Source organism: Homalodisca vitripennis, chromosome 7 (genome assembly GCF_021130785.1).
Source record: "Homalodisca vitripennis isolate AUS2020 chromosome 7, UT_GWSS_2.1, whole genome shotgun sequence".
NCBI lineage: Eukaryota > Metazoa > Arthropoda > Insecta > Hemiptera > Cicadellidae > Homalodisca > Homalodisca vitripennis.
The window spans coordinates 80,960,602-80,979,124 of record NC_060213.1 but is presented as its reverse complement, the minus strand read 5'-3'; the positions used below and the strand labels follow the sequence as shown (position 1 = coordinate 80,979,124).

At 33.3% G+C, this 18,523-nt stretch overlaps 1 protein-coding gene across 1 annotated transcript in view; it reads right to left on the bottom strand.

Moving 5' to 3' along the window:
- The window catches only part of LOC124365993 (furin-like protease 2), a 305,992-nt gene that overhangs the window by 265,563 nt on the left and 21,906 nt on the right, over positions 1 to 18,523 (bottom strand). Inside the window, 1 exon segment of the mRNA XM_046822165.1 lies at positions 2,113 to 2,427. Within this exon segment, the coding sequence (XP_046678121.1) occupies positions 2,113 to 2,301 (189 nt within the window). The 5' untranslated portion in view covers positions 2,302 to 2,427.

Genomic DNA, 18,523 nt, shown 5'->3' with positions numbered 1-18,523 from the left:
TAGTTTATGACTTATTCTGAAATACTTTAACTAACATGAAGAGCATTTTTACTGTGTAAATATTTGTAGATCTAAGGTCAGTAGAATTTGGTATACTACACATATTCAGAAGTAATATTGAAATTACCATGAAGATAAAACTGAAACATTAAGCCGTGTAACTTTTTAAGTTATTGATCCGTCTAATATTCAATATATATATATATATATATATATATATACATATATATTCAATATTAATTATACATACATTTTTGAACTTTACATAGATTTTAAGCATTTGTTTGGTTCTAAAAATTTATAGTTTACACGTTCTCGTAAACTATAAATAGTAATCTAATATTTTGACAACATTTTGATTTATTCAGAAAATTCCTAAAAGTACCGTACTCTTCCTAATCTTAAAATGATACCTTTTTTAAACAATCGACTTTCATAATGCGCTGTCATGGATCAAATGCGAAGTTCAGATTCTTTGTACAAAATCAATTCTATGTAAAATAATACAGACATGAATTACCAAAAAGTCAAGAACTATCCTTAATCGTCGAGGATGCTGATGCCGAAATAATAGACCCATTATCAATCTACATTACTCATGCCAAACTCTATGAAATAAAGATCCACCTGGAAATGGCGCAATGATTATAGCCAATATTTATGTCTAATCATACATATCGCTTAAACAACAACTATCATTAATCGTCGAGGATGCTGATGCCAAAATAATAGACCCATTATCAATCTAAATTACTCATGCCAAACTCTATGAAATAAAGATTCACCTAGAAATGTCGCAATGATTATAGCCAATAGTTATGTCTAATCACACATATCGCTTAAAACAGATGCAAACTATCTCAATTATATCAGTGTACAACACAATTAAACACACTACCAACATTTATTTGTATTAATTATCTAATTTTACATGGAAAAATTGTATTAAGAGATCCAAACAAGCTACTAAAAGTATATAGATACTGAAATATTATGAATCTAATGTGGCACCATTCGTCTCTCAATTAGAGTTTTAAAGCATCCTTTTTACATTATAACATGAAGGCATCAGCTGTTTATAAGTGACATAAGCTATGAAATTCTTATTATTTACTTTAAAAGTATATTCCTTAAAATTATCAAATTGCAATTAGTTAAATTTGTTATTAAAGCAAAGCTGATAGTTACTAATGGAACTTAATTTATCACCGTTAGATGAATTTGTGATGATACTTAAGAATGAGATAATGCTTATAACTGAGTTGAAACAAAGAAGATAGACAGAAACATATCAAATACATTATGTATTTCTGAGATATGTGCAATGGGAAATCAAGCAAGAGTTTGAAAAGTAGGGCTAGTCTTATTACAACTTAAATTTCAGTCCATAACAGAACACTTAACAAGTGTCATTTTACTGCCATGACAAACATCTTGTAATCCTGTTATTCATTGCCATTTATCTCCAGTTAAGACTCTTTAAAACAAGGTAGGTTTACACCACACCATGTGTCAAGTATCATACTTCACTAATGTTGCAAGCAGAAATGTCAAGTCTACAGCTCATTTTATTTGTTACATGTGTTGTTACTATGTTAAAATGTCATACGGTTGTACTCAGTTGATTACAAATTTACCTATTCCGTCATTTTTCATTGCCATCATGATTATCTATAAGACTTGAAATTCAGTTTCATGCAAAATTCAAGTCTATAGGTCCATTCTTTTTCAATATATTGTGCAACCAGACAGGAAATTTTTCCAGCCCTTCGAGTATTTGGCTGCACTAATGCCCAACCAATGCAATGGAAATATAAAACTAAGTAGACACAGATTTAATAGGAATGTGGATATTTTCAAGGAAGCGCATATATAACTTAACATTATCTTTTGAAATTTCTCACACACTGCTCAATTTGTATAATAGACTTTGGCAGTAAACTATTTTATATTTACAATATATTGTGTTGACTAAAATAGGCCGAATGTTCACACATAGCAGGGCTATATTGTTCATTCTTTATCTCCTGGTTTGTTAAGAAAATTATTATTTAAAACTATATAACTGACAACACTAAACTATGAGATGTTGCATGTTAAAGCACATCATACCTGGCCTAAATTGACGAATCCGTGTTTGGCAGCAATGGCATCTGCGTCGACATCTCCGCTCGGTACATGGACAGCGAACTGGTTCAGATATACAGGCTGTGAGCGGCCATACTGCTGCTGTAGACCGAATACCGACACTAGACAATTTAAAACTACCGCGCACAAACTGACACATACTCCGCACTTCATGTCGGTAATCAGAATGTGCACAATTAAAATTATGCTAAACCACTTTTTCTGACAACGGTGCAAGCCTTGGAAACCCTATACTCTTCATGAAGGGATGATTGGTACAAAGCTGAACACCCGAAGAATCTGAAACAAGCAACAAACAGTATTCTTTAGTTTATATACAATAAATCATACCTGGTAATTTAGATCTAACGGTTATTAACTTACACCTGGAAATAGGCCAGGCTATATCCAATTCTTCAATAACAGTATCAGTATGTTTAGAGCTTTAAATGTCATTTGAATGTTAAAAACATCCAAGGGACTTACAGAAAAATGATTTTGTAAATTAAAGATTTTAAAAATCAACTAATTCTTTTATTTTGCATTTAAATAAATTGTGATCGCATTTGGGAAAGTTACACAACATATTTTTTGAAATTATAACGTGAAACAGATTAGTCAAGTATGACATACAGTAGAACAAAGGTAGTAGAAAATAAGATCACTAAAAATCAATTTCTCCTTAAAGCATATTTTGGATTTTACTGCACTAGACTCATTTCAATATTATTCGTTATAACACTAAACACTTGAAAATCATTGTAAATGTATTTGAAACTATAAAATCTCTGAGTTTTCTTACTCAAATACACTTCTTAAACCACTTTAAATCATACTACCCAAGCCCACCCAGACCTTAATCGATGTTGCATTTTAAAGAGATTAATATTTAATCAATATAAAATAGTGTAACATGAATATTTCACATAGACAGGATACAATAGAGAACGCTACAGTTGTTTGCCAGTGACTGTATAGCCAACTAAGAACATGTGCATTTGACAGCAGAACATAATTATGCTGCACTCCAACCCTCTGTCTGCTACCCCCAATGGAAGGCTCCATCAACAGACTAACATGAATTTGATCTTAAAGCTTTGATCACTACATTATATCAGCTGATATTACCTGACAAATCTGTCTTGTTCATAACAATCACCCTAGTAATAGATCTTGGCTGTAAGATAAATGAAATTCCTCTTTTAATATTTAAATTTTAGTTTCATCAACAGTCATAAACAAAACTATTTAGCATGTTTCAGAAAATTTGGGTAGACTTATAAAACATTAAAACATAAATGTATCATGTTGAACATGTTTTTCCTTTATCATCCACATAAGTACTAAAAATTACTAATGTTATCACTCATAGGCTAATCTAGAGTTTACCAAAACCCCATTTATTAATAATTGTGACCTAAAGATAAATTGTTCTTTATCAACTGCTCTGCACACTCTATTCTACGCAAAACTAACAATTGCTCCAAATCCTGAATTGAATAAAACGTTGTAACCATTCAATGGAAAATATTGTTTGTATGAACAAAAAATATCTTGTTTTAGAGCTCTTTTCACACAATGTTGAATATCTTGTGGGTGAATAATGAGTTAGAATAAGGGTGTGACCAAATTGTAAAGGTAACCCCAAGTACAAGTGCATTTACCAAGTGAATAGACTATCCTAACATATCAAAAGAAAAAATTGGAAATTTTACAGATTATTTGAATTTTTTTAGCGTATTATTAATAATACATTAATTAATGTAAAAAGTTAAAAATAGATTGCATCATTGTACCTATAACTTTATAAAAGAAAATAAATACAAAATACAAACAGTTCTGTCCATATATGGACAGAACTGTTTTTGTTTTCAAAATTGTTGAAGCAAAGTTAAAGAATTAGCCTACGTAAAATAGCGCAATGGAGAGGTATAAGACTAGCAGAGGTGTAGGAGAGGAGGGTCAAAAAGTATTCCGTTTAAGGATTACATGACGAAGCAGTTACTGTGAATTAGTTTTCTAATCCATAAATAAACTATTAATTATATAAGTCAGAATATACTGGCATATGCATTTAAAAGATACAATTAATGAAGCATGTCATTAATTATGCAAATATGGGTCAATTAAACTTGATATTAGGAAGGTTTTTAATTTTAACATCATTTTATAAAGTCCAGGAGTTACAGTCACAGAATCATAAAACATTTTATACTTGAATTTTAAAATTTCATTAACTTAAGTAGAGCCTGTTTAATATTACAGTAAGGGCCCTACATAGGCCTACAACTGATTCAGATTTTAACCATGGTTTATGTTACTTAAGTTATTAGTTAGAAATGACTTTATGAAATATAGGTAAAAATGTCTATGATGCAGTACAGTACACTAAACCTGCTAATATTATATTGGATCACTACAGAATAACTCAGTTCTTTTATGATTCATATTTAAACCTTTCAAACATGAGATAAGGTAGTAAATTATCTAGAAATAGAACAACATTGTGAGTACATTCAATAAGCATTTATATCACAACATTTTAGATTGACAGTCCTAAGGACAAGTTAAAAATTTAAGCCTAATAAGTTTTTTCTTGACCTTTTTTTCCAAGCAATGATAAACGTAACAAAACTTAGCATGCCAAACGTTAATTAAACTTTTAAATTAGCATTTAAAATATTTGTAAGTAAAATTTAAAAACAGCTGAAAACTTTGTAGTCTACCTTCCAGCATATGAGCGAACACTGCCAGTGTCCGGTTCTTAATCTCAGTGATAGCAGAAACATTATTACTTTATTCCTAAACTAACGGTAAACTAGATGATTCTAGATAAACTAGAATTTATTATTTAGTAGATTACTAATAAACACACCAAATTAAATAACTTGTGACAATTATTTTACCACTACTATACATTAAGAATTTATATATCACAGGCCGGCCATGCGGTAACTTTTAACATACTACAATTTATTTGTTACCTTATGCAAGTTAGGCTAATTATTAAAATTATTTATTTCTACATCTCTGGCATGTACTCAAAAACTTGGGTTAAGTACCTACAACAAGTTATCTAAGGTCAGATAAAAACAATATTTATGTTTTTCAGTGCCATTAAACATTTGCAACAAGGAGACCAAAGTTCAAGGTGGGCGTCTTATTCATACATTTGGAACTAAGCCACAAGAATCTCAAAATGCTCACAAATTCATAACTTAAATTTGGCTAACGATTGTTTATATAAATTTAATAACCTAAATATCTGGATATTTTAACATAGCCTATTTTATTACTCAAATAAATTAAAAAGCAACGATTCAGTGACTTTCAAGACACTTTCAGATTTTAATGAAATCAAAGTTTACAATACAACTAATAATCAAAAATGATCTACAATTGGTTTTATGGGTTTTCATATGGATTACATACAGATTTAAATCCTTTTTAATACATAAATTAAAAATAACGTAATGTAAGTTAATCTAAACATATTGATCAATACTTATGTGCTTTAATCTGTATCAACTTTAATTTGGTTTATACTTTTACAAATGACTATCATTAGATTATGAATGCCACAATTTTTTTGTATTATAGGCCTACAACTTTCTGTTCTTGTTTACTACCAGTTCATTAATTTCACGTAACGAAATTCATTGACTTTGACTCATTATTAATAATAAAATTTGTATTAGACATCAATTTGAGACCATAAGTATTCTGTAGCCCATTTAAGATAAAATCATATTTATATACATACCTAAGACATATCACAAAAGATTACTGCTTTTGAAGAGATCTATTTACAATCCATGATTACATTTTATTCAGCATTCACAAAATAAGTTTCATACATCCGTTTAACAATTTTTGCAGTTTTGAAAGAATGATATCTCATTAATCTGAAGTCAAACTAACTAATCGGTATATATCAATTTGTATAAAGTTTTAAAAAATACCATAGGCTACATTTTTACTTTAACGGGCTGTTGAGTGTATAACTAATTATATAAATAGGCTAACTTACTCCAAAAAATCTACGAAGACCATTGTTCATGTCAAAAGGCATTAATGAGAATGATAATAGGCTATCTCAATAATATCAACACACCTACACTTATGAGATTAAATTTAAAACATGTTTTTTTTATTTCTAGGACCAATATTTGAACACTTTTGAAATCATACAAATTTCTGGGGGGGGGGTGGGGGGGGGGGGGGGTGGGGGGGGGGGGGGGTGGGGGGGGGGGGGGGTGGGGGGGGGGGGGGGTGGGGGGGGGGGGGGGTGGGGGGGGGTTTATCATTATATATCATTGTATATCATGAGCTAAAATTAATATGTTGGGATATTCATAGAATAAATGGAACTAATTGCATGCTTCTTAGGGTAAAGAGCTGTAAATAAGAGCTATAAATAATTTAGTTCATAACATTTTAATGGATGAAAGCGGTTGGTTAGCTTTAGGTTTAGGCTCTATACAATGTTAGAGGATATTGAAGAACATTACATTTTTAATATGTACGTGTACATCGAATATCCTTTTGACATATTTTCATAAAAACACTCCCCAGAGTTGTAGGTCATAGATACTGTACAAAATTAGTGCCTAACTGTTAGCGACTAGCCTTAAAAATTTTATTTATTGCGCATTGATCACAACAGTATTTTTTCAATATTTCTGTCTAAATTGAATGCATTAAATTACTATGACTGTTTAACCAGAAACCGGTATGTGCACCGAGTATAGTAACTGAAGGCCAGTCAGGGCTAGAGGAACACTTCTTTATATTTTGTTAAGTGTAAAATAATTATGTGATAAAGATTAAGCTTGTGGATATTAAATGCGTTAATATCGGAGATATATGTTTTATAAATATATCGTCTTTTACAAATCGATACCTATATCACGCTTTTATATGACCCGGACGATTTTATTATTTCAATACGTTAACGTTATTTGTTTAGGGCTCAGGAATTAAATGAAAGGCTCCAGAGCAGACCTGAGCCCAGCAGGTCAGGTAAACAACCGGAGCGAGTGGAAACGGCACGGAGCGGCGGCGTAAGGATTTATCGGTCATTCAGGCCACATAGTTCACTCTAAGTGCTAATTGAGTTCCAATACAACACTCTTCTCTTGTTTGTCTTTCGCGCTCACTTCACCAACAAACTTCATTGTTCACAGTCCAGTGGTGGAAGTTTGGTACGAAGACTTGGCTCGTTATTTAAGTGGAGTCGGATGGTCCCGACTCGCTCATGTTACATTTTACAAATTTGATGTACATTTTTATTTAAAAAGTGTAACAGATAACATGTTAGTATATGTTTTATTTTTAAGTTTGCGCCTAGATCTTTAATAACTAAATTATTTGAGCAAAGGGGGTCTTTATCATAAAACAAATAACATTTTTAAGTTACTTAGGTAAAGATTTGAAATAAAATGTACTACTAACATTTTTATATTTTTATTTTGGGATTATCCTGCTTAAAATGTTAAACCAAATTTTCTGAAAGATTACCTTGATATCTTGAGTGGTTCTTGAGAAAAGGTATATTAACTGTAAAAAAAGCTTTCGGAAATGGAACTTTATAAAATATATGAAACTATGAAAGGAAAAAGCTACCTTAATATATTCCTGGACCTTATGATAGGTTATCTTGTTCTTCATAACGATCATCAAGTTTTCTTTAAGCCAATGTTTGCTTTTTTTTGTGATTTTTTCAATTTCTTCTACAGTTTCCTCTGCTTTTTGGATTCTAATCTCATCAGTTTTCTTAAAAATCTTACAATTTATAATGTTTCCTCTGTTTTATGAAGCTATGGCTTTATAGAGACCTAATTAGAGTGTACTTTTTTGTACAAGTGCTCCCGTGACTATTACGCTATTTAGCGACTCTGTAACGTTTCGGTTCCACCTCGAAATTTTGCATTTCCGAAGGAGCATGGCATGGTTTGCAAAGTCCTTGAATATAGGCTTCAATTGTTCCATCCATATGCTCCCAACATAGCTCTACAAACATCTTAATAGAGTTAATGACATGTGTTATGCAAAAAATTGTATTTGTCAAGAAACAACAACTTTTCACTAGGATTTTTTTGCACGTTTTAATTAGTAACAGAATAGAATAATCTTTGTGTCCATTTTGGCCCAAAAGTATGTATATTCAGATAAGCTAAGAAAAAAATATCAAATTTTCTTGCGATTTCGCCTTCGGACTTCCCGTAACAATTTTCAAGTAAAAGTTCAGTTGTGCAAAATAACAAGTAAATAACTTACTGCACAAGTAATTGCACGACGGCATGTTTTATTGCATGACTAGTGACATCGTAACAATAATTCCTGTTACATTAGTATTAATGGTTAGTAGTTGCGATGCCAAGTAAGGTATTACAATTGGCCGACAAGCAGTCTAATCAACATTGTGTCAATTTGCCTCCCTCGCCAATCAACATAATGTGACGTGGCTTGAAGCTGGTACCGAGAACATTGCAACTGTACCTCTGTTTAGTGCGTAGCAACCCTTAAAATTGTTATAAACAATATGTTCCTAGTTAATGATTCCTACAAGAACTTTTGTATTGACCTAAGTAGGGTTTGAAAGCATGTTTGGTACGCTGAGGTAAAGAATATTCCCAAATACATGTGTGTACGGATTTTAAGTTTATTTTTATATTTAGTGATTCACGTTAGTAGTTTTATAATGTGTAATAATGAAAAGATTTGCGTATATTATCCTTAAACTCAGTAATTGAACTTTGTTTTTAAAAGTCGTATTTAACAGTTACGGGGGTTTAATCGGCATTTTTATGAACGACGCAGCAGAAATAATAATAATTATCAAGAAAACACAATCACCTGTTTTGTGTGCGACATGTGTGAACCTAATATATTTCTGATATGTGAAAGACAGTGGGAGTCAGTAATTAAACCTGAAATCGTTAGATGAGAACAGAGCAGTATGGTGTTACTTCGTAATTATTGCCGGTGCAAAATTATTTCACGGTAAATGTATGTAGGTCGTCCCTGCTGTACGTAATGGTTAGTTAGAAGGCAGCCTCGCGGCAAAAACGTATTAGGTTTCATATGACGATTGTTTAGAGATAACGGTTCAAAGAATTCAGACTGATACTGATAAATTTTGTTGTGTTGAATAAAGGTATACATTCCATTGGAATTAATGTTTCTCTGAATCCCCAAACATCAGACAGTACTCCAACGTAATTTTTATCGTTGCTTTAACACTATAACTGCGGCTCTAAACTGAATAATACCCTGTTCCTAGACGTGTCACATTAATGCGTCTTCCGCAATGAACATGTAGTATATTAATTATGATTGCAAGTGAAATTGAAGGTTTCGTGACTTTGTATTCTTGGTTCTGTAACGAATTTCATAGTTTTCAATGAATGCGATTCTATAACATTTTGTCATTTTATAACACACCCGTAAAAAACATAAATGGGAACGTTGCGCTCGAAAGAAACGAAAGTAAGAAAGGAATTAGTGATCAAAGATTCGTTATGGTATGGATAAAAGATCGCATACCACATAGTAGGATATGTGCACTGATGCTTTTACGCGTTGCTTCTTAAAATTAACAGCTGCACATATACAGATGAAACTGAACTATTGCTCACAGGTTTACAAATGTATTTACATGTACAGAAATTAGAGTTTTGTATGCCCGTGGGTCTGGAGGTGTAGTTTGCATGCGCGGCTAGGTAGGAGCACTACCTTCCGCCACTTCGCCAGTCCCGTCCGTCGGTGCCAGTTTTTCGGAAATCTATTTCGGGGTCGTTATCTGCTCTATCAAAAGTCAAAAACATGGAAAATTTAGTAAATGGCATCAAAACAGTGATGAAAGCTCGTTGGAAGTTAGTGCAAGGATAGTATAGCTCTGCCCTTTTTTCCTCTTAGAAAAAGATGCTTAAAACATTGCACCTAGTTCTATAAGGGCCTTTGCGCTGCTTCCGGAGTGACAAGATATTCTGGTTGGGTAAATAAATTTGAGGGTAGGGGCCGCCTCCTCTGAAGAAGGGAAAGGTAGCTCAACCAGCCTCTCCAGTCAGAGCAGGTAGGGGGTTGCTGCACACCCATATGTCTAGGCTGGCAAGAACTTTTGTCTCCAAGGGAACGAACCGTACCAACTCCAACAGTCATATATCGCAATAGACTAGACTTATAGAATTACCCTTGCGCCCCAGAAATTCGGCATTTGTGATTAGTGATGTGCCGCTCCTAGACATCCATAAGGTTGCCCAGATTTAAGTGACATCTCGGTTTTTGCTGTACCCAGTGTGGGTTAAACTAGAAGGTATAAACCAGCCGGAAGTGAACCCTATGGGGAGAGCTCAGCCCCTTACGAAGCTCTAAGCTCAATGACAGGTTCTAACTAGTACCATCCTCTCAGCGTACAAACCACGCACCACAGTATCTACGTACCACCTGAATATCAATAATGTTACAGACAATATCGTGCGTGTGGCATCCGTAATGAGATAGACGTAGGTACTGTACTGCATGCACCAGCTGATGGTTATATATACGTAGCTAATGTTTTCTGTATATCTAAAGATTTTGCACGAATTTGTTAATCAGTTTCTGCCGAAAACGCCAATAGTATATGGGAAACAAACATTTTTTGGTCGCTATTCTTGCAAGAATTTGATTCATGAAATTGAACAAGATTCTGATCTCGCTAGGGAGAGTTAGGGAGCATATTGAACACATGCTGAGACATTCACATCACTCAGTGTAAACCCTTATTGAGTATTGACGCCAAGTCACTCGCTAATACTTGTCTGTTCTCACGCTGCTACTGTGTACAGCCTACTCTATGGGTGTTATTCACCATTACTGTAAGAAACTTTTAAGAGACCCAACAGCCTCAGGGAATGTTGGCTGGTATAACCGCCAGAAAAATGACGAACGTCTCTCCCACTGATGCGCACAGTTGCGTCGGTAAAAGCCACTAGGCGTAAAATTGGCGATCTGACTTTCCCCAGATTACTCAACTAAGCAAAACACCGTGGTCTAAACGAGGAAGAAGAAGGAGTGACAAGTTGTGAGGTTTTTTTAAATTCCGAGAGAAGGAGCCACTTTTAAATAGTGACGTATTAATTTACATAGTGCTTGATGTGGATGTGCTGAATGCATATGTGTGTGAGTGTAGAGTGTTCTCTTGATCACATGAATGCCGTTCTGCTCCAGATAGATAAAGAACACTGAACGTCGAAGCGGGTCACGTACTGTTCCCTTATTCTGAACATTGCACGCGTTGAGAAAGATTACATCGGTTTCAATGCCTTCTTGATTTGACTCTGTGATTGAGACAGTTTCAGAACACTTTCTCTCAAGGTGTATTGGAATATTTAAAAAGGGCTTTAATCACATAAAGTTTTTAGATCACAAACATTTTAGATGCGACACATAACACAACAGTATTGAGTATGGATCTAACCTTAGTTAGGTATTGGTTAGAATAATGTAGAAATTATAAACATAAACAAATTGCTATTTATGTACTAAGACATAAATATATATATATAAAGTTTGTACTCTTAAATTATTAATTACTGACTTAATATATTCTTTCTTTAAGTAATCAGTTACAGCGAATTGGAATTTAAAAGGATGTATTGCAACCTGGGGGTTCTTTATTACATTCATCTGTAAAAAGCTTAGAACCATATTTAAAATTAAGTTATAATTTATGTGAATTAATGAAAATAATTCTTCTTCTGATGCCGTTTCGCCATTTATAGTGATGGAAACAATTCTGTCTTACACGTGTAGGTACAATCTACTGCTGTGTCTACTGCTGATTTTTACAATTTTTGAAAAGTTTGTTGATAAATAAAATTAATTTGACTACTAATTTGAATTTAAAATGCCTCTTTTCATTACAATTTTGTTCGAAAGTCAACAAAGTGTCTCTCAAAATTGTATGGTTAAGTCTTAATAGCATATGTCAACGAAGATTGTTTTAAAGTACACATTTATAAAAGTTCAGATCTCGCCAAAGTTAAATTTTCTTCCTTACAGATTTTAAATCGTGGAATGAGCTTCCAAAACGTATAAACGTGTCTTTGACACGCAGCTAAATGTTAGTCTTTTGGAAGACAGAAATTAATTTTAATTGGGCTACCTGCAATACGAAAGAGAAAACAATGTATGTTTTTAAGTACATTGTACGGGAGTAAAATAATGATTACTTTAGGTTTTTACAGGTAATGTATTTATAAATTGGCAATGATATGAATAAGTAGGTAATTAAATAGAAATAGACTCGTAGTAACCAGTACACCAGTACATTTATCGTAGTTTTATGAAATTACGATAAATAAAACAATTTTTATAGGCAACTTATGGAATAGTTTATAATAAATTAATGGCTTATGATTTATGAAATGTCACAGGTTAGTAATAACCCTAATAGGCCTAATTGTTTTCTGGAAGTAAGCATTCAGATTGTAGTCGTTTCAGTCATTTAAATGAAATGTTTGAATCCGTATCGTGTAAAAATCTTAGTAACAATGGTAGTATATGATTCAGCTATCAGTAATATTTTAGTATTTCCCGAATATCCAAATTGATGGTGCGTCAATCCTATTTCATTCAGAAAGCTCTTATTTGTTAAAAAGCCAATATTCCAGCTGCGGCATTCAGAAAACTTCTTTAATAATGTTCCAATCAGTTTCCATTATTTTCAAGAACCAATTCTCAGCCACCCGGTAGCGGTAGGCTGAATCGGCTGTCATATTGAAAGCTAAATATTTCGCATCAGAGTTGAAATGAATTCATTTCTTTTCGGTTTTGCTGCCGGAGGAATTGGATTTTATCAAAGACTTTAATTTGTTCCATTTGTGCACATTCACCGCTATCCTTTTGTAAATCGCATATCTATTATATACAAGTTGCGCATTATATTAGCTCGTACTGTATATGATTTATATATTGAATTACACACCAGTGGATTCCTCTGAGTGAAATGTTAGTTAATGTGAGAATAAACAGTGTCAAAACATGGACACAAGTCTCAGGCAGAAGAACGATGTGGACGTAACATTGAAAGCCTTATTACATTAACTACGGTAAACACGCTGCCGTTTACTAACCACAATTTAACAGCTTGTATTCAATATTTATTTTTCACGAGAAGACTCGCCAGTGTTTATACTCGTGTGTTTATTATTTGTGTTGCGGGCATTGGTGTATTGCTTTTTGTGTGTTTAATTTCTTTTCATTTCGCCGTGTCTCTTATAACAGCAAAGTTGAGTATTATTGGTTTTCGGATTTTCCGCGCATTCAAAGAGTTTTTGACGTAAAACTTTCTTCTGAAAAGGGCAATTTGTATAGTGCACCGCCATAACACTTTTTAAAATACAAGAGGATCCGTCCATTTCATGATCCGACGAAAGTTTTAGTGTCATTCTATTTAGTGAATGTGTTCCAGTCGTGAACCCGATACTTATTAGAAGAACGTTAAAAGGTACCCCTTATTTTCGACATAGAATTTTCATATATACGATCTTCCATTTCGAGGTTTTGTGTTAAGGGGAAGGGGGCGTTTTATTTACCTATAATTTCATAAAGATTATGCCAATTTATACCGTGTAGAGTGGATTAATTGGAGAAATTGAAAACCCTCAAAAGTGATGGATGTCCTGTACCTCGTAGCAGAAGTTTTAACTAAGCCCAAATTCGTAACGAACTAATTAGTATACTTTCAGGCTTTGAAGAAGAAACCTTAGAAATATTACTTGTGTTCCTTCGTCAGTTCGAATAAGGATTTATTTGTAGTTGTTGCAATTGTTCAGTTCTACGATGGGGTCAAATTATAGTAAGAGATTGTCTACTTCTGGCTTGTATATACATACATTGCGTAGAGCAAAAAATCAGCTTATATCCGGGCTCCTTCATGGATGTCCAGGAGCGCCACATCACTAACCGCAAATTTCCAGCTTTTTGGATAAAAGGGTAATATATCTATAGGTTTGGTTTACTGCGGAGGACCACCTTTTGATTGGTACGGAGTAAAAACTTCTAAAGCCGTATTTTTTAAAAATATAAATATTCATGTACTCTTTACATACTAATAATTAACTTCTTATTTGATTAGTACATTAATGAGTATCGATTAAAGATCAGATTATTGTTTCCACCAAGGAGGTGATTTTACTACGCCCAGTTGGTAATACTTTCTACCTTGTACTTTACAGACTTATTTTGTTTGGTATGTCGCATAGGCCAGTGTTCGGTGGGCAGTTAAGGCTGTAGTTTGAGTTTGTTTCAATTTGTTTACACAAATAATATTAAGAAAATAGAATTCATTCTTATACACTATAAGAAATTCTTTATATTCCATCGATCTCAAATAGAGCTACGAAGACTTGTTAGAATATACGCCTAGTGACCAGCTATATTTTTTGTTGTGTTTTGTAGAACCAGTGGGATCGTGAATTTCCTGTATGACAGGGGTTAACCCTGACATTTACCGAACCTAGTTCGAACTGATCGGGGACGACGAGTCCGGTCACCTATTTTTGTATTTGTCGGTCGGCATATGTCAAGAACTGTTCCGCTATCTATTTTTGGAAAGAAAAGTTCTTCACTCCAGTTGTCAGATCTTTAGTATGGACTTCTCTTGCATGTATGTACGGCAGTATTACACTGCCGAGACTGAGTATTTATTATATATAGTTTATTTAAAAAATTAATAATTATATCATATTATTAGCTTGAAGTGTATGGTTGTATTAATTCGTATACTTTGATTTGTATTAATATATCTTTTGCGCCATTGGTTGTGTTCATTTTTATAATATCATTTATACGCCATTCTTTGTTTATTTTAATGCAGAATTTATTAATTGAGTACTTTACTTATATATTTGACACGTTTTACGATACATTGTTTTACTTGCATTATAATCTGGAGAGAAATGAATAGCCGCTAAGTTCAGAATGTTGCCAAATATGGAGAAACTGTTTTACTCGTATTAATCACTCGAATCTATTTTAACTTTTCGCTCTTAGGAGCTGGATAATTTGTTGAAGAGCTTAATCGATTAACAGTTGAGAAGTTATTACTGCCAAGCGGTAGTAACTTTGGAGTTGCAACCGGTACTTTTTCAATTTTATTGCCAATTCCCACTTTTTTCGAATGGAATCTTGACGTAGCTCAAGTTTTAGAATAAGGGTTCTATAGGGAATTGAGTTAAGTATATTCTGTGCTATGATGGCGTATGCTAAAAAAGAGTTCAGATCGCATAGTCGATATCCAGCATTTACTATAAACAGGATTTCCGTAACTGAGCCTTTACCTTGTGTTTTAACAAGGTGGCCTACATCGAAACTCGTATTGCCACTTTGCGTTGTCATAACATGATTTTTGAAATAAAAATTCGTAGATATTAGTGCATAAAAATTAAAGTTGGATTACGACCTACAGATATGTAAATACATTATTGAAGATTTTCCATATTTTTACGACTCCTTAGTATATTCTTTAATTATTCCGGTTTGACATATTTGTTTTCATATATTGAATATTGTTAAAGTTATATCCTTGTTATTCTTAGAGCTTTGAATTCGTATCATTTATTCCTAACTGAGTTTTAATTTCTATATTTGTTTTGAATTTATAGAATTTCATAATTATAACAGTTACACAATATTACCTTATTACCGTACTCGTTTCTTAATAGTATTCATGTAGAAAGTGATGCGTTAGTTGTCATCGCACTTTAAAGACTACATCAATTAATGTTAGCTTAGTTTGCTACCAAGTGTTGATTGTTGTTTGTTTTGTTGACGCTGTATTTGCCTAATGAAGTCTTGATGCCGGAGTAAGCGAACACGTAGTTGAGGCGCCATCGTTCTATTTGTCAGGCTTGTTTGCTTCCAATACGAGTGAAAGTCAGTACGAACCCTCTGCTTATAATTATATACCTCATTACCAGTATAATAACGGACTTAAAGTGGGTGACATAAAATAACGAAATCACGAAAAGGATAATTAGATTTCGGACGTTTATGTTACATGAATTGTAACACTACGTTTCAGGGATTGAAATCTAAGCTCTCTTTCAGGTGTTAAAACTCCTATTATACGGCCTATTGACGGCAAATGTATAACATCCTTTTAAATCACCCATCGTCATTAACAGGCGTTAAACAAAGAACGAATGTATATCATAGTGTACAGGTCTTTTTTTATTCATGTATCATTGTGTCCTGAAGTATACAAATACTACATTTTCGGCACAGCTTTCTTTCGTTTTATTTTCAACAGGCTGTTTGCAAATCAATTCATAAAGGTGTGAGGTCAATACGGATAGCTATATCAGTGCTCCAACTGTATTGTCGGCTGAACAAAAGTAGTACAAAGCACTGGAAATAGTATACAAGGGATAAGTTATGGAATAGAGTGTTCTTGTGTGTGTAGCATTTGAGCCGTCTCCACGTGAATATTTATTTTGTAATTATAAATTCCTTTTTCATTATACCTTATGACCTACAATGTAGTTCCATACCTCTTATTAAAAGTTTTAGTGTATTCCTAATATAATGGAGTTTAATTATTTTGATTTGTAAGTTTGCTTTTTTGTTAAATCAATAGATAGCGAAATTGAGACTTTAACCTCTTCAATAGATGAATTTACTATTTTTTTAGTAAATAAAATTAAATATTTTACAATTTTTATCTAAACAATTACTTTGGACTGTATTTTTATTAGTCCAAAAATACCAGCTATACTATACCGGTAAAAAGGTGCTTTATACCCTATATATCAGCTATATACCAACAAGAAACCCTAACAAGTATTAAGATTTTGTTTTTCGATGCACTGGTTGTAATTTTTGCTACAGCCCTTTTTGTTACTGAATCTGTATTATTCTCGAGATTTTCAGGTGCATGTTTTTTATCCGCGTGTAGAAAACTTATAATATATGTCATCAGTATTAATCGGTTAGTATTTGCATAGTAATGTTATATCATGATGTTTATTATCTAAATTTCTCTGGCATTAAGGGCGCTAACAGTAATCATTGTCTTCTTTCACGGTTACAAAAATGTAAATGTCTCCAGTTCCGTATTGGAAGTCTTCCATATATCGTACTATCCCTTATTTACGGAGCAAAGTAAATCTGACTAATTTCAATACATTTGAAAGAGTACGTGGAATACTATTCGCAGTCATGGACAACACTCTGGTAGTAATCTGACTGTAACAATAGTCTTTGCAGCTCCTTTCATGTTCTCTAGAGTTCGCACTTTATTGTTTATGTAGTCAACTGCTGTTTTGTGTGAAGTACATTACGACCGCAGTAGCTACAACGTAATCCGTCCTTCACTAATCTTTGTTGTAGGCATAATCTAAAATGTACGAATAATTACGTACTGTGGTGTGGTAATGATAGACGATGTGGACACTTCAGTAAATGGCAGAGTCTAGTGGGTACAGCGGTTATCGCAATTTAACCGAGTCGAGCATGGCTGCTCCTTGGACAGGTGACCGCTGAGCGATCGTTTCCTTGCAAGCTGTGCGCTTTTCCAGTCATTGGTGGTGGTTCGAAAGTCACCTTTAAGTAGTTGGTCTTCAGGTTCATGTTAAGCCACACTTCGGCTGTTAAAATAAGATATTCTTTACTTAAATCCTTAAAGTTAACCATTTTCGTTACCCAGAATTATCACGAAGAGTGTCTCATAACCAGTTTTACTTGGAACTATTCGTGGAATAATTTATTTTTGTGATTATGTGTGGAAAAATGTAGAATGTTCTCAAGAGATTCTAAAGCAGAAGTTTCGTTCTGACGATTCGTCTATAGAAAAACCGGGAAAGAACTGTCAGAGGTTTAAAAACAATAAACTTATTCCTAGATAGTTGAATATATTACTTTAATTTCCAATTGATTGGACATTTTAAGAGTTACGAAAAATCATTCTTATTTCAAAAGTAAATATATATATATTGGGAATGTCATCGGATGAAGAAGGTTATGGTGGTTAGCTTTCCCACCTGTATGATTCAACATGGGCCAATTAACCTGTCCACTGCCCACTTCGGCCAATCAAACTCACGTCGTTAACTCAATTGGTTCGACGTGTCAACTGGTGCCAATAATGTTTTAATTACTTTACATCATCGCAGAAATTGACGTTCGTGAAATGTTAGTTTAGTTTATAAATTAATTATACGTTTATTTGAAAGTTGCTTAATTGATTGAGATACAAGTATTTAAAGTTATTTTGAAAATTACTAAGTTAATGTTTCCTAAATTTTTAGTACATTTATCTGCCTTGTAAGGGCGTAAAAGTTCTAGCTAGACCATTGTAAGGAGTGCTATAGCTGAATCGACATAACGTCAGGGAAAGTGACACCTTGCT